Source organism: Triticum urartu, chromosome 7A (genome assembly GCF_056163025.1).
Source record: "Triticum urartu cultivar PI428250 chromosome 7A, HENAU_Tu73, whole genome shotgun sequence".
In the NCBI taxonomy this organism is placed as follows: Eukaryota; Viridiplantae; Streptophyta; class Magnoliopsida; order Poales; family Poaceae; genus Triticum; species Triticum urartu.
The window spans coordinates 614,062,027-614,085,633 of NC_141879.1; the positions used below are offsets into that span (position 1 = coordinate 614,062,027).

The 23,607-nt window shown below is 42.9% G+C and overlaps 3 protein-coding genes across 3 annotated transcripts; 2 read left to right on the plus strand and 1 right to left on the minus strand.

Moving 5' to 3' along the window:
- Window positions 1-421: 421 nt before the first annotated feature.
- Window positions 422-4,939, minus strand: LOC125521844 (methyl-CpG-binding domain-containing protein 2-like). The gene is made up of 5 exons (XM_048686904.2): window positions 4,808-4,939; window positions 2,369-2,951; window positions 1,768-1,821; window positions 1,483-1,637; window positions 422-1,082 (listed from the first exon to the last, which is right to left on the minus strand). Exons 2-5 carry the CDS (start codon window positions 2,932-2,934, stop codon window positions 766-768), a joined length of 1,092 nt encoding a protein of 363 aa, XP_048542861.1. The 5' UTR covers window positions 2,935-2,951; window positions 4,808-4,939; the 3' UTR covers window positions 422-765.
- Window positions 4,940-6,988: 2,049 nt separating this feature from the next.
- Window positions 6,989-18,589, plus strand: LOC147960686 (uncharacterized). Its single transcript, XM_087533490.1, has 7 exons — window positions 6,989-7,043; window positions 7,595-7,851; window positions 16,478-16,610; window positions 16,698-17,138; window positions 17,226-17,303; window positions 17,384-18,286; window positions 18,378-18,589. The coding sequence occupies exons 1-7, from the start codon at window positions 6,989-6,991 to the stop codon at window positions 18,587-18,589; spliced, it is 2,079 nt and encodes a 692-aa protein (XP_087389616.1).
- A 1,734-nt stretch (window positions 18,590-20,323) lies between these two features.
- LOC147960687 (uncharacterized) lies at window positions 20,324-21,013 on the plus strand. The gene has a single exon (XM_087533491.1). The coding sequence runs from the start codon at window positions 20,324-20,326 to the stop codon at window positions 21,011-21,013; it is 690 nt and encodes a 229-aa protein (XP_087389617.1).
- The last annotated feature ends 2,594 nt before the right edge of the window (window positions 21,014-23,607 follow it).

Genomic DNA, 23,607 nt, shown 5'->3' on the forward strand with positions numbered 1-23,607 from the left:
CTCTTTTCTCTCAGTTAATCGATGAAGCAAATCTTTTGCCTCTGATTTGAAAACAAAGAGACACTGGTACCCGTGAACGCAATATTTTGCTATTGCTCCATTTTCTTGGTCATCACCTCCTCTCCCATGACCCTGAACTTCTCCTGCTAAATGGCAACCTTGCGCTCCTCAAGTTCCTTGAGCTCCATCCATCCAGGTGTCCTTTCTTGTTTCCTCCATTTCCTTCCTTATTGTGATCATCTTGTAGCATCTCCTTGTACAGAAATCATCTTCTCCTTTCTTGCATCCTCCCTGGAGACCTCATATGCATTCGCGCCTCTGATCTTCGAGTGGAACTCCCCCTCCCCTCATCATTATCTTCATCGCCAACATATTGTACATCTTCAAACTTAGGAGATGAGAAATGACTCGACTCCCAGGATAAGATAACAAAGGGATCACATAATTGGGGCCTGCTCCAACATTACTCAGTCAAGGCGCACCTAGTCCCACCATACCATACCATACGAGCATACATATATATGCAGTACAAGCAACACGTCCTAACAAGTCTCAAAAAAGCTACCAAACCTATATTATCTGGGGGATACCACGGCCTACGCCATTGCCATGGGCATCATATTCACACCACCAAAACTCGATGCTTCCGGCATCCGATCTGATCAACCACGTCCATCGCCGCCTCCTCGATTCGATGTTCGTCGAGGGCAAAATGAAACCAAAGCCACAGGAAGACCCGGAGGAAGCTGTCGCCTACGGCCGGGCTCACAGCAGCACGTGCTCGACGTCGTTGGGGAACCGCTGAGGCTGGCCGCGGCGTGGCCAGCTGGGTGGAGACGGTGGACGGATCGACGCCGAATCTTGCTGCATGGTTCTCTTCTTGGGCTCTCCTGACGCCGCCGCTCTCTTCTTGCGCCCGCTCCATGACGGCACTGCTTGATTCAGATTTCTCCTGTTGGTGTGCATAGGTGCTGCTTCAAACACCTCGGGCTCGTCGTCGAGGTCGACGGGGTTCGAAGCTGAAGCCCCCATCTGAAGCAGCTCTCTGCGGGTAGGAGGTGCTGCCCAGCACAGTGGATTCACTGAAACAAAGAATAGCCACACATGCAGAATTATGTCAGGAAACAGCAATGGCATGGTTGGGAAAAGAATATGTATGCATCACATCGCCAAGTCAGTAAAAAACTAGAAAACATTATAGATGGTACGAAGACCAAGAATGATGAATGTAGAACATAATAAGTAGTGCAGCTCATGCACTCGTTCATTGATCCATGCTCATTTAACAATTTCCCTTGGAAGATGCATATTAGTAACACACATGTTTCCAAAAGGCATTTGTCATGGTTACCATTTCCACAATCATACTTGATTTGAAGCATGCACTATCTGGCAGCTTAGGGGATTGATAAGAAAATATTTCTGAAAATGTATAGCAGAAAGGGCTAACAGTACGGAAAATCTTAGACTGAATTCACACACCTTCAACTGGCTCAAGAATATCCGGTAATTCACGAGTTGTTGCTGAATATTTACGCTTCCTGACATAATCTTCTTGCAGAGGCTTTGGGATAGCAAACGAGAACTGGCCTAAATAAACCCCTTGTCGAACGTAGAATGGATTCTCTGCCAAGTACCTGAAATATCAAAACGATGATTGTATCGCATCTGGGAAGAACATGCCATAATTTGGCGTGCTAGATCAATTGGGTGCTGTAAGTAACAAACGGTAGGTAAAAGTAACAGAATATGAATTCATCAGCTCACCTCTCAATTTCAACCATTGACCTCAACGTTGTCCCAGCTGGAGAAGTGTAATATCTGAGAGAAAGCAAAATAACAAATATTGTTATGATCAAGTATGTTGCATGTTGGAATACCACAAGCAAATAACTTTGGAGAACAGATTTCATGATTACTAGAGATTTAAATTGGCATCACCAAAACTGATAAAACATATAAATGGTTGCTCAACAGCACAGGGTTATCCTCCTTTTCAGGGAAACAATGGCTGTCAAACTGACATATTATAAGAGGCAAATGTTTTATGCTATCAAGAAGCATGAAGTATTTCTTAAAAAGAGGCATGGAGTACAGTACTGTGTAGTTTCATGAATCATAGCTAACAGGAATAAACCACAAAAGGGCATGCTAATACTTTACCAGTTGTAGCTAAAGCAAAGAGACTGATCAAGAACCAGATCAATCATTCCATGAATGATACGGTGCAAAAAGCTATTAAGTAGAGTGGAAGGACTAGTTTCTGAAAAAAATGCAGTGGAAGGACTGAACATGGAAATGACCAAAAGACTTGATAATAACAAATCACAGGTATTAGTGCAATGCAGGAAAAGGAACAGTGGCATACACATCTGCAAACTTGCTGCAACCCTCCCCCCTGATTCTGACCTCCCTATTCCAGCCAACAGGAGTTTGGGCAATGTTTGGCTTGTCAATTGCCCACACCCTACTTGCATCTTGTGACATATCTTCTGGGTCATCACATGATAAAACACGGTTCCATTCACGAGCCCTTGCACACACAAAAAGTTCCTCGGAAATAGTCTCACGCAGCTCTTCATATTTCTCCTTTGTTGGAACAATCCTCCATTTGAAGCACTGAGCGCACTGTACAGTATAGTGCCCAATAGATGGTAAAACTCTGGAGTGTCCACCATACTTTGTCTTCGGGGGTATTTGCTGCAGTGGAGTAGAGTCATATATGGGCTTGGCTAACTGGAATTCCCTTTGCTGGCGACGTGTGGTCTGCGGATCATAAAGGACAAGCTGCTTTGATGCGTCTTCTTCAATTGAGTAATCCTTGTCAGTATAGTCATCATCATCATCACTGTCACTGGTAATAAGCCTCTTTCTTGAACGCTTGCGAGGATGAACCATCCCTTTCTCAGGGTTATGACCTCGAAAATTCCTCATGAGATAACTATCTTTTCCTGCAACAATGGCCAAAAGGTTCAATAAACAAAAAAGCATGGTTTGAGTACAGTTATCACACATTGTTCCAGGTAAAAAAAACATGCTGCACAATCAATTATCATATCGCAGTTGCAAGAAATCAGTACATTGCACGATTCCACTATTTACCACCGTAAAAAACAGAAGACAGAAACACGACCAATTCTATCATATTAAATAAACCTGTAAGGCTGTACTAACTACAACTATGCCTTTGGTAGGACTACAGTTACCTCGTAATCATCGCTGCACTCAATAAGCGAATTCGACAAAATTAGAATGACACCAAGACTATCTGTAAGATGCAGTTATGCAGTGGCATGCAAGATATTGCACATTTATATTGACGGAGAACACCACATTACACTAAAAAAATTCAGAGGCACAGTATCAGGCGAAGCAAATGTAGTACGAAAGTCGAAAACACAATGACTTCCCTGGATGCTCTTCATAGGTTACACAAAACATGTCATTAGCATCACACAACCTAACCGTTTGGACAGCTCGGTAATCATGCTATCTTATGTGCAAATCAACCAAGTAAACAATGGTGCTGACATATCACAAATATATTTCTGCAGGAGGTGAGAAACCAAACTCACAGAAATAACGGCAGCAGTCAATTGATACCCCATCGTCCATATAAGGCAAATTACAAGCGTTAGATATTGACTAGCGAAGGCATGTGCACTGCATATTTATCAACAACTGCCCATACATCCAGGTTCCAAAGCACATAATCGCCCACACAGTGCTGTGAACAAGCAGAATCAGGGCAAATACTAAAGAGAAGAGGTTACACTAACAAGTGTTTTATTTAAGACCCAAGGTGCATTTGTAATAAAGTGCTGAAGTCCAACCAACCTAACATAAAGCCTTGCCTTTTCTGAATAAACTACAAGGTCGCCACCAATTTTGAGCACACCAAGTTTAATTATAGCAGCCAGAAAACAGTGCTGCCCCTAAATGGCTAACGTGGGCGACAAATGGCCAAAAATAAGCCACCACATGTCACCCAATCAGGCTCCCTGAATCACAAGCCATGCATCAGGTGGTCAGCCACACATGCTCGCATTCGCATACAACCAAACCAAACAAGACGGCCGCCGCATCATCAAGACCCTGCCTGATCGAGGACGAGGCCGCAGCAGTACAAGTTACAAGAATATACATCCGCTCTAAATCGTCACAGCAAATTAAAGAGCATCTCAAAATCGACGGGCTAGAGCGGGGACAAGATGGGACAAATTAATCAACAGGGAGGCAACGCGGCGAGGGCACCACCACCAAATGGACGGACCTACCACCGGATGTCGGAGAGGCAAATAATCCCAAATACTCCATCCGTTTCTAAATATAAGTCTTTTTAAAGATTTCAAATGGACTACCACATATGGATGTATATAGACATATTTTAAAGTATTCACTCATTTTGCTTCGTATGTAGTCACCTGTTGAAATCTCTAGAAAGACCTATATTATATATTATATTTAGGAACGGAGGAAGTAAGAAGCATGTTCCCAGACATTGACAGGGGCGGACACTGGCTAACATAAAACACCCACCCACCACGAACCCCACCGGGCGACACGGAAAAGGGCCGGGCTTTGGCTCCCGAAACTGGCTAAAAAGCGAATCGGCCGAAAGCACGACGGCGGTCCTCGCAGGAACCGCGGCGGCGAGCCGAGGCCGCCCCTGGACGGTCTCTTCGCCCGCGAGAGACCGAATGCATGTCGCCCCCCGGCCGCGTCGACCCCCTGCCGTGCCGACTACCACGCGCGATCACGGACGGACGGACGGAGGGAGGGAGGGAGGGAGGAGGCGCGGACGTACGCGGGGTCGGCGGGGGAATGCGGCGGGCCGGCGGCCGGGGAATCCGAGGCGGAGGGAGCGAGGAGGCGGCGGCCCGTGTGGGGCGGGAGGAGGTGGGTGCGCTTTCTGTTGTTGCGCTCCTCTCTCTCTCTCTCTCTCTCCGCTGCCACTCTGCATGCAGGGATGAAGGCAGCAACAGCAAGCGAACTCCCCTCTCCACGCGATGAAAAAGGCAGGTAGGTGGGCGAGGCCTCTTCAATGCGGAGTGTTCATCAATGCGCTACAGTGCGGCGGCCGTCAAGGAGGGCGCGTGCCGCCGTGTGGGTGAGACGAAGGTGGGGAAACGTGCCGCATGGCCTGTGCCGCTGTGCGGTGCGCCGGGCGCCACTCACCCCACCCGCGCCCGTTATCTCGCCCACGACGGCACGATCTAGTCTATACTTCAGTTGGACTGTTGGGGTTTCTCGAGTCCAATATTAGTTGGTCTTTCTTTTTTGAGAATCAAAATTAGTTTGATCTAGTGTAGTACTACTAGTTGTTTGGAAGACGACCATAAAGGATTTTTTTTCTAAGTAAAGAAAGAAGAGCTGATCTAGAGGTTTTCCAGGATAACCAGTTTCGATCGACAGGGGGTTTTTGCTCGGACGAGTAGTTTTTCTTTTAAGGGCATTTACAATGAAGGGGCGCTTGTTTAGGCGCTTAGAACATAAAATTTTTTATCTTTATATATATTCAAATGTCAGTGAAACATACCACATCTGTTTTGTTATTTGTCCATACCACATCGTCAACAGGGTTAGGCATGACCGAACATAAACATATTCAAATAAATAAGTGGCAAGTTATAAACATATCCTATAAACATGTAATCCGTAAAAATTCCTGAGCAACTCAAAATGCTAATCCATCAACTATGAATATGTATGAAGCTGTCTATGACCTGGATATGCTAATTTAGATTCAGAATAGAACCCGCTTAAAAGACAGCGCTTTCAACTAAAAAAAGATTTATTCCCTTTTACCTTCATGCTTCAGAAACAGTAAATTGCAAAGAATCACCTGCCATTTAGCTTGCAAACTTCAGCCAGCAAGGGTTTCGACCACGTCATTCTCATTTGGGCTCATTTGAATAAACGTCGAAGTTTTTGAGTCTCCATCTGTAGTGCCTTATGCATTCTAGTTTGTCACACTTTGATAAAACTTCTATTGGACATCTTCTTTCCAAATTAGAAAAAAAATAAATGAAAACGTTCCACTTGAAAAACAAAATTTTAATAGGGCATTGATTAATTCTGAACCGGATTGTAAAAGATGCATATTCTCTAGACGCAAATAGATAATGGGAATTACACACGAGATGTAGAATATATACCTGAATATGGGCTAGTTGGTAATAAGTAGCTGATCAATACGTTAATTCTTTTTATAGTGAACTAATGCACATAAAAGGAGGTTTAGTGCCTATCATTATGAAAAAGCCTCCTCTGAGTTCATTATATAAGAGAACATGCCGGCATGGGCCCCTACCTACAAACTGGAACTGGACACCAACTAAACTGTAATACAATATCTCTACTACTATAATGCATCAGTTTTGAAATTGGATTTACACTCCACTCTTGTTTCCCGCCAAGTAACACAAACTCACTTCTAGCCGTTGATTTCACCACATATCCCCTTATCCACCCTTCATCAGCCTTTAGCTTCACTGAATCGGACGGCTGCAATAAGTTGGATTCGTCACCACTCCCTTCCCGCGCTGTCTCCCGCGCGCTCGCGCGTTCGGAAGCTACTCGCATCTTCCCGATAGCTCCACGGCTCACGACGTTTGGAATAATTTAATTGAAACAGAGCCCCGCGCGCGCTCTGCTGGAATGGAAAAGACTGCATACCTTCAAGCTTCATCCCGATTTCAAAAGGAAAAAACAAAAACCTTCATCCCGGGCTAGCCCAAGGCTATCATCCTGCCACAACTCCATCCCCGTTGTCTCCCATTGCCTGTATCTCCCCGCTCACATCTTGCTAAAATTCCATTTGCATCTGCTTGCAGAGTACCTCAACTCTTTGACGACCTTGCTATTGAGATCGCAGGGCTTGGTTGTTCTGAAGTGTGCCACTCTTGCGCCCCGTCTCCGTTCATTTAGATTCGCGCGTCTTCGTCTCTTCGCTCTCTCCAGCCGCGCCGTACACCGGCAAGCCGCCATGTACAATACACATTCTTTGTGCGGACGGCCAACAGCACGGGAGAAAAGCACAGGTCAGTTGCTCCTTCTCTACATTCCCGTTTTTCTTTTTCTGTTGATGGTTATGAGTTTGGAGAATTCCTTTATGTCAGATTGCTTCCTGTCATTAGGATTAGCTGGTTATACCTTGTTGATTTTCTTGGCTATTTCTTTGCGTGCAAGGTGTTTGCGTTTTTGACTAAGTCAGTGTAAGTTGCAGATTCTGTACGTAGACTACAAAAGCTACTATGTTTTGAGATAAGTGTGTCACGAAAGATGATTTGATTATTTTTCTTGATTTTTTATGACTCTGCTATTTTATTTGGGCCATTTTGTTGTTCACATTTAAAATATTTATTTTGATAGAAATATGATTGACACTCATTACTGACGGACATCAACTGCGATAATGAATTCATATTTTCTGTTTACTCATGAAAAAATGATTGTTGGCTAAAGAACATTCTCTCTCTCTCTGTCTCTCTCTCTCTCTCCCTCTCTCTCTCTCTCTGCATGCCCTGAAATGTAAATTCCAGTTCAGTACCAATCTTTTCTTGTGTGTGTCTCATTAAGCTGATGATTGTAGATCAATATCGTCACCTAACTGAACAAACCGGTGCTGTACCAACGGATCCTTCTCAACGCAAACGTTACCGTGATCGGGTTAGGTATATGCAGATGACGCCACAACAGAGAGAAGCTTATTTGAAAAGGAATCGTGAGTACAAACGAATCAAGCGAGGTGACAGTGCAATTAGTAAGACTGTGCAACCCGTAAGAGGGGAGACCAGTATGAGTACCAATGATAACACACACTTGCCAACTGAATCTTCTACGACGCCAGTGTTGGGGAATGTAGCATAAATTCAAAATTTTCCTACGTGTCACCAAGATCTATCTATGGAGTCATCTAGCAACGAGGGAGGAGTGGATCTACATACCCTTGTAGATCGCGCGCGGAAGCGTTCAAGAGAACGGGGTTGATGGAGTCGTACTCGTCGTGATCCAAATCACCGATGATCCTAGCGCCGAACGGACGGCACCTCCGCGTTCAACACACGTACGGAACGGAGACGTCTCCCATGCCTTGATCCAGCAAGGAGGAGGGAGAGGTTGATGGATATCCAGCAGCACGACGGCGTGGTGGAAGTAGCGGGATTCCAACAGGGCTTCGCTAAGCGCTGCGGGAGGAAGAAGATGTGTCACAGGAGGGAGAGGGAGGCGCCAGGCCTTAGATTGGTTTGCTCCTCCTTTTCCCCAATATATATAGGGCCAAGAGAGAGGGGGAGGCGCAGCCCTTGCCCCTTCCTCCAAGGAAGGGTGCGGCCAAGGGTGGGGAGGAGTCCATCCTCCCCAAGGCACCTCGGAGGTGCCTTCCCCTTTTAGGACTCTCCCCTTTTTCCCATCTCTTGGCGCATGGGCCTCTTGGGGCTGGTGCCCTTGGCCCATATAGGCCAAGGCACACCCCCTACAGCCCATGTGGCCCCCCGGGGCAGGTGGCCCCACCCGGTGGACCCCCGGGACCCTTTCGGTGGTCCCGGTACAATACCGATGACCCCGAAACTTGTCCCGATGGCCGAAATAGCACTTCCTATATATAATTATTTACCTCCGGACCATTCCGGAACTCCTCGTGACGTCCGGGATCTCATCCGGGACTCCGAACAACTTTCGGGTTACCGCATACTAATATCTCTATAACCCTAGCGTCACCGAACCTTAAGTGTGTAGACCCTACGGGTTCGGGAGACATGCAGACATGACCGAGACGACTCTCCGGTCAATAACCAACAGCGGGATCTGGATACCCATGTTGGCTCCCACATGTTCCACGATGATCTCATCGGATGAACCACGATGTCAAGGACTTAATCAATCCCGTATACAATTCCCTTTGTCTATCGGTATGCTACTTGCCCGAGATTCGATCGTCGGTATCCCGATACCTTGTTCAATCTCGTTACCGGCAAGTCTCTTTTACTCGTTCCGTAACACATCATCCCGTGATCAACTCCTTGATCACATTGTGCACATTATGATGATGTCCTACCGAGTGGGCCCAGAGATACCTCTCCGTCACATGGAGTGACAAATCCCAGTCTCGATTCGTGCCAACCCAACAGACACTTTCGGAGATACCCATAGTGTACCTTTATAGCCACCCAGTTACGTTGTGACGTTTGGCACACCCAAAGCATTCCTACGGTATCCGGGAGTTGCACAATCTCATGGTCTAAGGAAATGATACTTGACATTAGAAAAGCTTTAGCATACGAACTACACGATCTAGTGCTATGCTTAGGATTGGGTCTTGTCCATCACATCATTCTCCTAATGATGTGATCCCGTTAACAACGACATCCAATGTCCATGGTCAGGAAACCGTAACCATCTATTGATCACCGAGCTAGTCAACTAGAGGCTTACTAGGGACATGGTGTTGTCTATGTATCCACACATGTATCTGAGTTTCCTGTCAATACAATTATAGCATGGATAATAAACGATTATCATGAACAAGGAAATATAATAATAACTAATTTATTATTGCCTCTAGGGCATATTTCCAACAGTCTCCCACTTGCACTAGAGTCAATAATCTAGTTCACATCGCCATGTGATTAACACTCACAGGTCACATCGCCATGTGACTAACACCCAAGAGTTTACTAGAGTTAGTAGTCTAGCTCACATCACTATGTGATTAACACTCAATGAGTTCTAGGTTTGATCATGTTGCTTGTGAGAGAGGTTTTAGTCAACGGGTCTGAACCTTTCAGATCCGTGTGTGCTTTACAAATCTCTATGTCATCTCCTAGATGTAGCTACCATGTTCTATTTGGAGCTATTCCAAATAAATGTTCTACTTGGAGCTATTCTAAATTGTTGCTCCATTATACGTATCCGGTATCTCTACTCAGAGCTATCCGGATAGGTGTTAAGCTTGCATCGACGTAACCCTTTACGACGAACTCTTTTACCACCTCCATAATCGAGAAAATTCCTTAGTCCACTAGTTACTAAGGATAACTTTGACCGCTGTCCTGTGATCCATTCTTGGATCACTCTTGTACCCCTTGACTGACTCATGGCAAGGCACATTTCAGGTGCGGTACACAGCATAGCATACTGTAGAGCCTATGTCTTAAGCATAGGGGACGACCTTCGTCCTTTTTCTCTATTCTGCCGTGGTCGAGCTTTAAGTCTTAACTTCATACCTTACAACTCAGGCAAGAACTCCTTCTTTGACTGATCCATCTTGAACAACTTCAAGATCATGTCAAGGTATGTGCTCATTTGAAAGTACCATTAAGCGTTTTGATCTATCCTTATAGATCTTGATGCTCAATATTCAAGCAGCTTAATCCAGGTTTTCCATTGAAAACACTTTCCAAATTACCCTATATGCTTTCCAGAAATTCTACGTCATTTCTGATCCATTAGTATGTCAACAACATATACTCATCAGAAATTCTATAGTGCTCCCACTCACTTCTTTGGAAATACAAGTTTCTCATAAACTTTGTATAAACCCAAAATCTTTGATCATCTTATCAAAGCATATATTCCAACTCCGAGATGCTTACTCCAGTCCTTAGAAGGATCCCTGGAGCTTTGCATACCTATTAGCATATTTCAGGATTGACAAAACCTTCCGGTTGTATCACATACAACCTTTCCTCAAAAATCGTCGAGGAAACAATGTTTTGACATCCTATCTGCAAGATTTCATAAATAATTCAGTAATTGCTAATACAATTCCAACAGACTCTTAGCATCGCTACGAGTGAGAAAGTCTCATCGTAGTCAACTCCTTGAACTTGTCGGGAAACATCTTAACGACAAATCGAGCTTTCTTAATGGTGACATTTACCATCATTGTCCGTCTTCCTTTTAAAATCCATCTACACTCAACAGCCTTACGACCATCAAGTAGTTCTTCCAAAGTCTACACTTTGTTTTCATACATGGATCCTCTCTCGGATTATATGGCCTCAACCCATTTATCGGAATCCAGGCCCACCATCGCTTCTCCATAGCTCGTAGGTTCATCGTTGTCTAGCAACATGACTTCCAAGACAGGATTACGTACCACTCTGAAGTAGTATGCATCCTTGTCATCCCACGAGGTTTGGTAGTGACTTGATCTGAAGTTTCATGATCACTATCATAAGCTTCCACTTCAATTGGTGTAGGTGCCACAGGAACAACTTCCTGTGCCCTGCCACACACTAGTTGAAGAGATGGTTCAATAACCTCATCAAGTCTCCACCATCCTCCCACTCAATTCTTTCGAGAGAAACTTTTCTTTGAGAAAGGACCCAATTCAAGAAACAATCCCTTATTGCTTTCGGATCTGAGACAAGAGGTATACCCAACTGTTTTGGGTGTCCTATGAAGATGCATTTATCCGCTTTGGGTTCGAGCTTATCATCCTGAAACTTTTCACATAAGCGTCGCAGCCCCAAACTTTTAAGAAATGACAGCTTAGGTTTCTCTAAACCATAGTTCACACGGTGTCATCTCATCGGAATTACGTGGTGCCCTATTTAAAGTGAATGTGGTTGTCTCTAATGCTTAACCCATAAACTATTGTGGTAATTTGATAAGAGACATCATGGTATGCATCATATCCAATAGGGTGCAGTTATGATGTTCGGACACACCATCACACTATGGTGTTCCAGGCTGTATTAGTTGTGAAACGATTTCCACAATGTCTTAATTTTGTGCCAAACTCGTAACTCAGATATTCATCTCTATGATCATATCATAGATCTTTTATCCTCTTGCTACGACGATCTTTCAACTTCACCCTGAAATCACTTGAACCTTTCAATAATTCAGACTCGTGATTCATCAAGTAAATATACTCAACATCTACTCAAATCATTTGTGAAGAAAGAACATAACGATATCCACTACATGCCTCAGCACTCATTGGACTGCACACATCAAAATGTATTACTTCCAACAATTTGCTTTCTAGTTCCATTTTACTGAAACCGAGGCTTTCAGTCATCTTGCCCATGTGGTATGATTTGCATGTCTCAAGTGATTCAAGATCAAGTGAGTCAAAACGGTCCATTTGCATGGAGTTTCTTCATGCATTTTATACCGATATGACTTACGTGGCAGTGCCACAAGTAGGTGGTACTATCATTACTATCTTTTGGCATGAACATGTATATCACTACGATCGAGATTCAATAAACCATTCATTTTAGGTGTAAGACCATTGAAGGTATTATTCAAATAAACAGAGTAACCGTTATTCTCCTTAAATGAACAATCGTATTGCGATAGACATAATCCAATCATGTCTATGCTTAACGCAAACACCAATCTCGATGGTAGAGGGAGCGTGCGATGCTTGATCATATCAACATTGGAAACACTTCCAACACATATCGTCAGCTCACCTTTAGTTAGTCTCCGTTTATTCCGCAGCTTTTATTTTGAGTTACTAACACTTAGTAACCGAACCGGTATCTAATACCCTGGTGCTACTAGGAGTACTAGTAAAGTACATATTAACACAATTTATATCCAATATACTTCTATCGACCTTGCCAGCCTTCTCATCTACCAAGTATCTAGGGTAATTCTGCTCCAGTGGCTGTTCCCTTATTACAGAAGCACTCAGTCTCGGGTTTGGGTTTGACCTTGGGTTTCTTCACTAGAGCAGCAGCTGAATTGCCGTTTCATGAAGCATCCCTTTTTGCCCTTGCCCTTCTTGAAACCAGTGGTTTCACCAACCATCAACAATTGATGCTCCTTCTTGATTTCTACTTTCACGGTGTCAAACATCGCGAATATCTCAAGGATCATCATATATATCCCTGATATATTATAGTTCAACACGAAACTCTAGCAGCTTGGTGGTAATGACTTCGGAGAAACATCATTATCTCAACTAGAAGATCAACTCCCACTTGATTCAAGCGATTGTTGTACTCAGACAATCTGAGCACAAGCTCAACAATTAAGCTCTTCTCCTTAGTTTTGTAGGCTAAGAAAATCGTCGGAGGTCTTATACCTCTTGACGTGGGCACGAGCTTGAAATCCCAATTTCAGCCCTCAAAACATCTCATATGTTTCGCGACATTTCAAAAACATCTTTCGTGCTTCAATTCTAAACCATTTAACTGAACTATCATGTAGTCATCAAAACGTGTATGTCAGATGTTCGCAACATCCACAGACGACGTTCGAGGTTCAGCACACTGAGCGGTGCATTAAGGACATAAGCCTTCTATGAAGCAATGAGGACAATCCTCAGTTTACGGACCTAGTCCGCATAATTGCTACTATCAACTTTCAACTAATTTTTCTCTAGGAACATATCTAAACAGTAGAACTATAGCGTGAGCTACGACATAATTTGCAAAATCCTTTTGACTATGTTCAGGATAATTAAGTTCATCTTATGAACTCCCACTCAGATAGACATCCCTCTAGTCATCTAAGTGATTACATGATCCGAGTCAACTAGGTCGTGTCCGATCATCACGTGAGACGGACTAGTCAACGACGGTGAACATCTTCATGTTGATCGTATCTTCTATACGACTCATGCTCGACCTTTCGGTCTTCTGTGTTCCGAGGCCATGTCTGTACATCCTAGGCTCGTCAAGTTAACCCTAAGTGTTTTGCATGTGTTCCGAGGCCATGTCTGTACATGCTAGGCTCGTCAACACCCGTTGTATGTGAACGTAAGGATCCATCACACCCGATCATGACGGCGTGCTTAGAAACGACGAACTTTAGGAACGGTGCACAGTTAGGGGAGAACACTTCTTGAAATTGTTATGAGGGATCATCTTATTTACTACCGTCGTTCTAAGCAAATAAGATGTATAAACATGATAAACATCACATGCAATCAAATAGTGACATGATATGGCCAATATCATATTGCTCCTTTTGATCTCCATCTTCGGGGCTCCATGATCATCATCGTCACCGGCATGACACCATGATCTCCATCATCATGATCTCCATCATCGTGTCTTCTTGAAGTTGTCACGTCATCTATTACTTCTACTACTACAGCTAACGTTTAGCAATAAAGTAAAGTAATTACATGACGTTTATGTTGACACGCAGGTCATGAATAAATAAAGACAACTCCTATGGCTCCTGCCGGTTGTCATACTCATCGACATGCAAGTCGTGATTCCTATTACAAGAACATGATCAATCTCATACATCACATATATCATTCATCACATCTTTTGGCCATATCACATCACATAGCATACCCTGCAAAAACAAGTTAGACGTCCTCTAATTGTTGTTGCATGTTTTACGTGGCTGCTATGGGTTTCTAGCAAGAACGTTTCTTACCTACGCAAAGACCACAATGTGATATGCCAATTGCTATTTACCCTTCATAAGGACCCTGTTCATCGAATCCGATCCGACTAAAGTGGGAGAGACAGACACCCGCTAGCCACCTTATGCAACTAGTGCATGTCAGTCGGTGGAACCTGTCTCACGTAAGAGTACGTGTAAGGTCGGTCCGGGCCGCTTCATCCCACGATGCCGCCGAATCAAGATAAGACTAGTAACGGCAAGCATATTGAACAAAATCAACGCCCACAACTACTTTGTGTTCTACTCGTGCATAGAAACTACGCATAGACCTAGCTCATGATGCCACTGTTGGGGAACGTAGCATAAATTCAAAATTTTCCTACGTGTCACCAAGATCTATCTATGGAGTCATCTAGCAACGAGGGAGGAGTGGATCTACATACCCTTGTAGATCGCGCGCGGAAGCGTTCAAGAGAACGGGGTTGATGGAGTCGTACTCGTCGTGATCCAAATCACCGATGATCCTAGCGCCGAACAGACGGCACCTCCGCGTTCAACACACGTACGGAACGGAGACGTCTCCCATGCCTTGATCCAGCAAGGAGGAGGGAGAGGTTGATGGATATCCAGCAGCACGACGGCGTGGTGGAAGTAGCGGGATTCCAACAGGGCTTCGCTAAGCGCTGCGGGAGGAAGAAGATGTGTCACGGGAGGGAGAGGGAGGCGCCAGGCCTTAGATTGGTTTGCTCCTCCTTTTCCCCACTATATATAGGGCCAAGAGAGAGGGGGAGGCGCAGCCCTTGCCCCTTCCTCCAAGGAAGGGTGCGGCCAAGGGTGGGGAGGAGTCCATCCTCCCCAAGGCACCTCGGAGGTGCCTTCCCCTTTTAGGACTCTCCCCTTTTTCCCATCTCTTGGCACATGGGCCTCTTGGGGCTGGTGCCCTTGGCCCATATAGGCCAAGGCACACCCCCTACAGCCCATGTGGCCCCCCGGGGCAGGTGGCCCCACCCGGTGGACCCCCGGGACCCTTCCGGTGGTCCCGGTACAATACCGATGACCCCGAAACTTGTCCCAATGGCCGAAATAGCACTTCCTATATATAATTCTTTACCTCCGGACCATTCCGGAACTCCTCGTGACGTCCGGGATCTCATCCGGGACTCCGAACAACTTTCGGGTTACCGCATACTAATATCTCTATAACCCTAGCGTCACCGAACCTTAAGTGTGTAGACCCTACGGGTTCGGGAGACATGCAGACATGACCGAGACGACTCTCCGGTCAATAACCAACAGTGGGATCTGGATACCCATGTTGGCTCCCACATGTTCCACGATGATCTCATCGGATGAACCACGATGTCAAGGACTTAATCAATCCCGTATACAATTCCCTTTGTCTATCGGTATGCTACTTGCCCGAGATTCGATCGTCGGTATCCCGATACCTTGTTCAATCTCGTTACCGGCAAGTCTCTTTTACTCGTTCCGTAACATATCATCCCGTGATCAACTCCTTGATCACATTGTGCACATTATGATGATGTCCTACCGAGTGGGCCCAGAGATACCTCTCCGTCACACGGAGTGACAAATCCCAGTCTCGATTCGTGCCAACCCAACAGACACTTTCGGAGATACCCATAGTGTACCTTTATAGCCACCCAGTTACGTTGTGACGTTTGGCACACCCAAAGCATTCCTACGGTATCCGGGAGTTGCACAATCTCATGGTCTAAGGAAATGATACTTGACATTAGAAAAGCTTTAGCATACGAACTACACGATCTAGTGCTATGCTTAGGATTGGGTCTTGTCCATCACATCATTCTCCTAATGATGTGATCCCGTTATCAACGACATCCAATGTCCATGGTCAGGAAACCGTAACCATCTATTGATCACCGAGCTAGTCAACTAGAGGCTTACTAGGGACATGGTGTTGTCTATGTATCCACACATGTATCTGAGTTTCCTGTCAATACAATTATAGCATGGATAATAAACGATTATCATGAACAAGGAAATATAATAATAACTAATTTATTATTGCCTCTAGGGCATATTTCCAACAGCCAGAAGGTACTTTGTTGTGTGATGATAAGTAAAATAAGCATCTTCATTATACATGATTAGGTGGTGACATTAGTCTGCAATTTGTGTGCCAGGGAAAGAAGTAGCCGTGACTATGTTACAAGAACAAGAAAGCCTTCCATTTTCAGGTTCTATGACACACAGTTCAGGGGTCCATCAAAGTAGGTGTCTGACAAAAAGGAAACGAGGTTGATAAAAATATATTAATTTAGTACTAATACATTTCTGTTTACTAATATTACAGACTAATTTGTTTGTTGTAATGTCAAAAACAGTGACAACATTCGATAGTTATGATGTGTCTGCATCTGACCAAAGCGTCCTTGTTCAGCCAAACATGTGCCACCCAAAAAAGGGTACTCGGCTGAAGATCAGTCCATCTGGAATTTCTGTATCTCCTATTGCTTCGGAAGGCCAAGCTGTAATTGATGCGCAAAAAAATAACAGTGGATGTAAGCGGCGACACGACACTAGCTGGTATTCCCAATTGGCACCTGAACAAAAAGAAGCATATTTACAAAGAGGCCGTGAGTATAAAAGAAGAAGAAAGTCTCAAGACGCGAGTTGCAGCCATGCACAAGATACATCTGATGGGGCAATCAGTAGTAATTTACAAAATACAGTTGGATATACTCATGTGCAACTACAAGGTCATACCAGCCGTCAACATGAAGATCTCATCTACCTGCCAAAGGATTCTTTTCCTGCCATTCAAGGTAATCTCAGTACCAACTAGCATTTATCTATTATATTGGTCCATATAAAACATTGTGTGACGTATATGATGATTCGACAATCAACAGATAACATTGGGGAAACAGGAGAAATGCTTGGATATAATGATGACCCTGATGAAGAAATTCGTATGTTTAGTGGGCATGGTAAGTATTACTGTACTTAATCGACATTATTACTTTTAAATATGATTTGCATTTCTAATCTAGCCTAATAAAAAATGCAGGTTTTGAATTTCAGTCATATTTAGAAAATAATAATGCCCAAAGTTGCATTCAGGCAGATCCATATGATCATATATATCAAAATTTACCCACTGATTATCATCTTCTAGATCCAGTTCCTGACTGTAGGCATTGCAATGCAAAAAGGTTCCAATATGAGAAACCAACGTTTTGTTGCATGGGTGGAAAAGTTAAAATAGTAACTCCACCAGTCCCTGGTGAATTACGTCGACTGTACAGCAGCCAAGATCCAGATGCGAAGTATTTCCGGGATAACATACGTTACTTCAATTCTCACTTCTCCTTTACATCTCTTGGTGTTGTCTTGGATCAACGTTTTTGCAATAACAGATCTGGAGTTTACACATTCCGCGCACAAGGTCAAATTTATCATCGAATTGACCAATTAGTGCCAAAGGATGATGTGCCCAAGCATCTACAACTGTACTTTTATGACACTGATGCAGATTTACAGCAAAGATTTCGTCATTCACCTAACCTTGATAAAGATCTCATCAAAAAATTGTTGGGCATACTCTCATCTAATCCTTATGTCCATATCTTTAGAAGTCTCGGCTCCATTCCAAACCTTTGCGAGTATAGGATTGAGCTCAACACAAATATTGCTTTAGACCAGAGAGTATATAATGCTCCGACAGCATCACAGGTGGCAGCAATTTGGGTCGAGGGAAGCGATCCTCGAGGTCATTTTGATAGAAGTATCATGATTTATGGTGTATCAGACCGTCCACAATATATAAAAGCATATCATGGTTGCTATGATCCACTATCATATCCGTTGTTTTTCCCAAACGGAGAGGTCGGATGGAACTTGGATCTGCCCAGATTAAGTCGACATGCTAGGAAAATAATAGACAATCAAGCAAATGATTTTGATATGGAAGGTAAGTTTCCATCATACATTAATTGGTTACATGCTCAAAGTTTTAGTTTCTAGAATTATTTAATAATCATATATTATTTTGGATTCTGTAGGAATGCTAGAGAATAGTTCTGGTTCTTGCATCTCACCAAGAGAATATTATTGTTTCAAGCTGCAAATTAGACCTGGGAAGTTTAACATCTTACTCTTTGGAAGGCGATTGACTCAACAATATATAGTTGATATGTACATTAAGATTGAATCAATAAGATTGGCATTCTTGTCAAAGCCATCAACTCAGGTTCTCATCAGAGCAGATTTGTAGAACTATTTAATAATCATATATTATTTTGGATTCTGTAGGAATGCTAGAGAATAGTTCTGATTCTTGCATCTCACCAAGAGAATATTATTGTTTCAAGCTGCAAATTAGACCTGGGAAGTTTAACATCTTACTCTTTGGAAGGCGATTGACTCAACAATATATAGTTGATATGTACATTAAGATTGAATCAATAAGATTGGCATTCTTGTCAAAGCCATCAACTCAGGTTCTCATCAGAGCAGATTTGTATCAAGGATTGGTCGATAGCATTGTTGCCGGTGAAACACGTGGGTGCATGACAGGTAGGCGCATTGTGCTTCCCCCATCATTTATCGGAGGACCAAGAGATATGCGTCGAAGATATCTGGATGCAATGGCTTTGGTCCAACGGTTTGGGAAACCAGACATATTCCTTACAGTGACTTGCAACCCACATTGGGAAGAGATAACTAGAGAACTAGAAGAAGGTCAATCACCACAAGACAGGCCGGACTTGGTAGCACGAGTCTTCAAGGCAAAATTGGAGGATTCAAAGGATCTTTTGTTTAAGAAGAAATTCTTTGGTGAAGTTGCTGCACATGTGCACGTGATTGAATTTCAGAAAAGAGGTCTACCACATGCACATTTTTTAATAATTCTGAAATCAAACTACAAGATAACTAATCTGGACCAATATGATGAGATAATATCAGCTGAAATTCCTGATAATGATAAATATCCTATGCTGCATGATTTAGTTATTAAGCACATGATGCACGGCCCATGTGGAGTTCTCAACATAAATAATCCTTGCATGGAAAATGGAAGTTGTCGGTATCATTATCCTCGACATTTCGCAGAGACTACACAACAAGGAGAGGACTCTTATCCAATTTATAGGCGCAGGAATGACGGCCGTCGAGTGCGCATCAGGGGTGCAGTTTTGGATAATAGATGGGTTGTCCCATACAATCCCTATTTACTTATTCGATACAATTGCCATATAAATATTGAAGTTTGCTCTAGCGTCAAGGCTGTGAAATATTTATTCAAATACATCTACAAAGGTCATGATCGTGCCTCCATTGTCATCGAAGCCGCAGAAGATGATGCAGTTATTAATGAAATTCGTGAGTATAGAGATGCAAGGTTTATTTCACCTCCGGAAGCAATCTGGAGGATTTACTCTTTCAACCTTAGTGAGATGTATCCATCAGTTATACAGCTACAAGTCCATCTGCCAAATATGCACCTTGTTCACTATAAAGATTCAGAAAAATTAGAGGATGTGGTCTGCAAAGGATCGTCTTCGAGAACAATGCTAACTGAATACTTCAGAATGAACTCTATTGATAGTTATGCCAGGAATTTCTTATACAAGGAATTTCCAGAATTTTTTGTATGGAATAATAGTACCAAGAGCTGGAAACGTCGCAAACAGAGAATACAAGTAGGGAGACTTGTCGTTGCACACCCAGCTGAAGGAGAACGCTATTACTTGAGGATACTGCTAAATCATGTGAGAGGGGCTACATCTTTTGAGGATTTACGGACTGTCGATGGTTTTTTTTTGCCACTTTTAGAGAGGCCGCAAAAAGAAGGGGTCTGATTGAGGCTGATTGTAGTATTTCTGATTGTCTGAGCGAGGCTGCGACATTTGCAATGCCTTCTGCCTTTAGAAGGCTTTTTACTACAATATTGGTTTTCTGTGAGGTAAAAAATGTCCGTGAATTATGGGAAAAGCATTTTGAGGCCATGGCTGATGATTTTCAGCAGGGCAGCGCAACTGATAAAGAATCTATAGAGAAGATGGTACTTAGAGATATTAGTGATATCCTATATTCAATGGGGAAGGACATCAGTTGCTTTGATCTTCCAGAAATGCTAGATGGCACTGAGTTGGCTGGCTCTAATTGTAGAGAAGTAATAGAAGAGATGTCTATTAATATTGATCCAGAGCATCTGGACCTTTATGCAACACTAAATTGTGAGCAAAGACTTGCCTTTGATGAGATAATGCATCACGTCCTACAGAAGAAGAGTAAGATATTATTTATTGATGGTCCAGGAGGTACAGGAAAGACACATCTCTATAAAGCTTTACTCGCTAAAGTGCGTTCCATGGGGCTAATAGCAATTGCAACTGCAACATCTGGAATTGCAGCGTCCATCATGCCGGGCGGTAGGACAGCACATTCGAGATTTAAAATACCAGTAAATATTCATGATGACAGTTTGTGCAGCTTCAGTAAACAGAGTGGGACTGCAGAGTTGCTTCGGAGAGCGTCCTTGATAATTTGGGACGAAGTAGCCATGACAAAACGTCAAGCTGTGGAGGCACTTGATAGATCCTTGCAAGATATTACTGGTGTTCTATCTCCATTTGGAGGAAAGGTCATAGTGTTAGGAGGAGATTTCAGACAAGTTCTCCCTGTAGTGAGGTGAGGCACAAGAGCACAAATTACAGATGCTACACTAAAGAAATCGTATCTTTGGCGGTGTATAAAACAAATAAAACTATAGCGTAATATGAGAGCACAATCTGATCCATGGTTCTCAGATTTTCTGTTAAGAATTGGTGATGGTACAGAAGAATCAATAGGCCAAGATTATGTGCGCCTACCAGATGAAATTGTTGTACCATACATAGATCCAAAACACTGTGTCAGTAAGTTAATTAATGATATCTTTCCTTCACTTGGCCAGAATGGAATATCACCATCTTATATTAGTACTCGTGCCATTCTCTCCACCAAGAATGAATATGTTGATGAACTAAACGAGAAGCTTATTGATCGGTTTCCTGGGGAAGAACAAATCTACTATAGTTTTGATTCAGCAGTGGATGATCCACATAACTACTACCCACCTGAATTTCTAAACTCACTCACACCTAATGGCCTGCCTCCACATGTCCTTCGACTGAAGATTAATTGTCCTGTGATTTTACTTCGCAATCTAGATCCTTTTAACAGATTGTGCAATGGAACAAGACTTATTATCAGAGCATTTCAAGAGAACGCTATTGATGCAGAAATAATTGGCGGGCAACATGCTGGGAAAAGAGTATTCCTTCCACGAATTCCTCTATATCCTTCAGAAGATGATGTACTCCCCTTCAAGTTTAAAAGAAAGCAATTTCCAATTCGACTCAGCTTTGCAATGACAATCAACAAAGCTCAAGGTCAAACTATTCCAAATGTTGGCATCTATCTTCTAGAGCCGGTGTTCTCTCATGGTCAACTCTATGTTGCTTTATCAAGAGGGATGTCAAGACAAACAACAAGAATACTTGCAAAGCCAAATAAGGAAATTGATCCATCGGGAAAAAGCACCAAAAATATCGTCTACAAAGATGTCTTGATGTAATTTACATACAGGTATTGGTGTATTAGTCATTGTTACTTCTAATACTGCAAGTTTGTTTATGTTTACAAGCATAAAAATTACACATGTGCATCCATGCTTGATTCCATGACATTAGAAACATGCAATCTTGTGCGTGTGAATGTAACTTAAGGTGCTACCTGCAAGCATATAATTTTCTCTGTTCCTCTTGCATTTTTTTGTCCAAGTGCATCCTTGTGGTATAATATTTTTTTCCCTTACAAATGTAATTACTGGGCAGGTTTGCAAAGCACCAAGTCCATGCGGATGCCTATTCTAGAAGAATGTCAAGAGCTGATCATGTCTACAATGGTGCAGTAGCAAATGGTTTTTGAAGGGAATGTCTCTGAAAATTGGGGAATGTCAGCTGTCTAGGGAAATCTGTTTTGCGAAGAAGTTTAGCCTAATCAAAACTGAAACTTTTATGTTGCAATTTGTAAATATGTTGTTACACATTAGAGTATATTTTTTATGCTGTTCTGTAAAATCTGATAAGAAGGACAAAGCTTGAGCTTTGAAGTAGATGATATATGTACAAGTACCAAACACAACGAGCACATATTTTTCCTCTGTTTTTTCTTTTTGTTTGAAGACAAGTGTGTCAAACTATGAATTTCAGGAAACTCAAAAAAAAAATCCTTGGGTGTTCCTACATTGATGGTTTGCTATGTTAAAGGCCAACCTCAGGAAGCCGTCTATCCGGTCTTAAAAAGAATATACTCCATCCAATACGAATTAACTGACGCAACCTATATACAATGTAAGTAAGACATTGCATAGAAGTCATGTCAATTAATTCGGATTGGAGCGAGTAACTATTTATTCCCTTTGTCCTATATTAGTTGTTGTTGATACATCCGTTGTAGCGATAACTAAAATATGCGACAGAGGGAGTATTTTACTTATTTTGAGTTGCAAAGTTCACTTGGTGATGTTGGTCTACATTCATAAAGCTACACGTGCAAAGCACGTGCCATTTACTAGTATATATATATTTTTTGCATTCAGTTGAGGTACTTGAGATGTGTTTTGGCTGTAATAAGCATCGCCGAAGCCTTTCTGAAGTTGGAATTCCGATAGTACTCATAAAGTAAGCCAATGATTACTCTATATCTGTGCTCCCCACGCCGCTAAAAAAGTCGGCAAAAGTGAATGGAGGGTTGCAGCAGAAGAAGCAACTTAGGACGTCTCACAAAACAAAAGAAATCAATCGGAACCCCGAAATATATCCACCAATGCAGGGGGCAAACACCTCTCTGATCTCATGATGCCAAATCCCGTCACCACACCCTGTCAAATAGTGGCGTCGAGAGCTTGCAATCCTCTTATTCTTATTCTTTTTACCATTGTATATTCTTATCTGAATCCACAATGCCATCCTCTAGAGTCCCCTTCAATGTCCGTGTTCCCTACTATTGCCTCTTCGATTCTGAATTCCTTCCTTATATCTTCTCTATCACCTCGTGCCCTTCCTAAATTAGGATTCTGATTTCCTTTCTTAATTCTTTTTTTTCTGTCCCCTCTTGTCCTTAGTAGCCCACCACACATATAGAATGTTAACTTGCATCGCTTTCTCCAGTTAATTAGCCTCCCTTTTCTTCCTCAATTTTCTGTCATGATCTTTGAGATGACTTGCTGATACCGAGAAAGCT

Coding starts and splice junctions, on each gene's coding strand:
- LOC125521844 (XM_048686904.2), bottom strand. CDS start 2,934: ATGAGGAATTTTCGAGGTCATAACCCTGAGAAAGGGATGGTTCATCCT. Junction 1,822..2,368: donor TGCAGCAAGTTTGCAGATGT/GTATGCCACTGT, acceptor GCTTTCTCTCAG/ATATTACACTTCTCCAGCTG. Junction 1,083..1,482: donor TATTCTTGAGCCAGTTGAAG/GTGTGTGAATTC, acceptor TCTTTGTTTCAG/TGAATCCACTGTGCTGGGCA.
- LOC147960686 (XM_087533490.1), top strand. CDS start 6,989: ATGTACAATACACATTCTTTGTGCGGACGGCCAACAGCACGGGAGAAA. Junction 7,044..7,594: donor AGCACGGGAGAAAAGCACAG/GTCAGTTGCTCC, acceptor TGATGATTGTAG/ATCAATATCGTCACCTAACT. Junction 7,852..16,477: donor CTGAATCTTCTACGACGCCA/GTGTTGGGGAAT, acceptor TGGTGACATTAG/TCTGCAATTTGTGTGCCAGG.
- LOC147960687 (XM_087533491.1), top strand. CDS start 20,324: ATGGCTGATGATTTTCAGCAGGGCAGCGCAACTGATAAAGAATCTATA.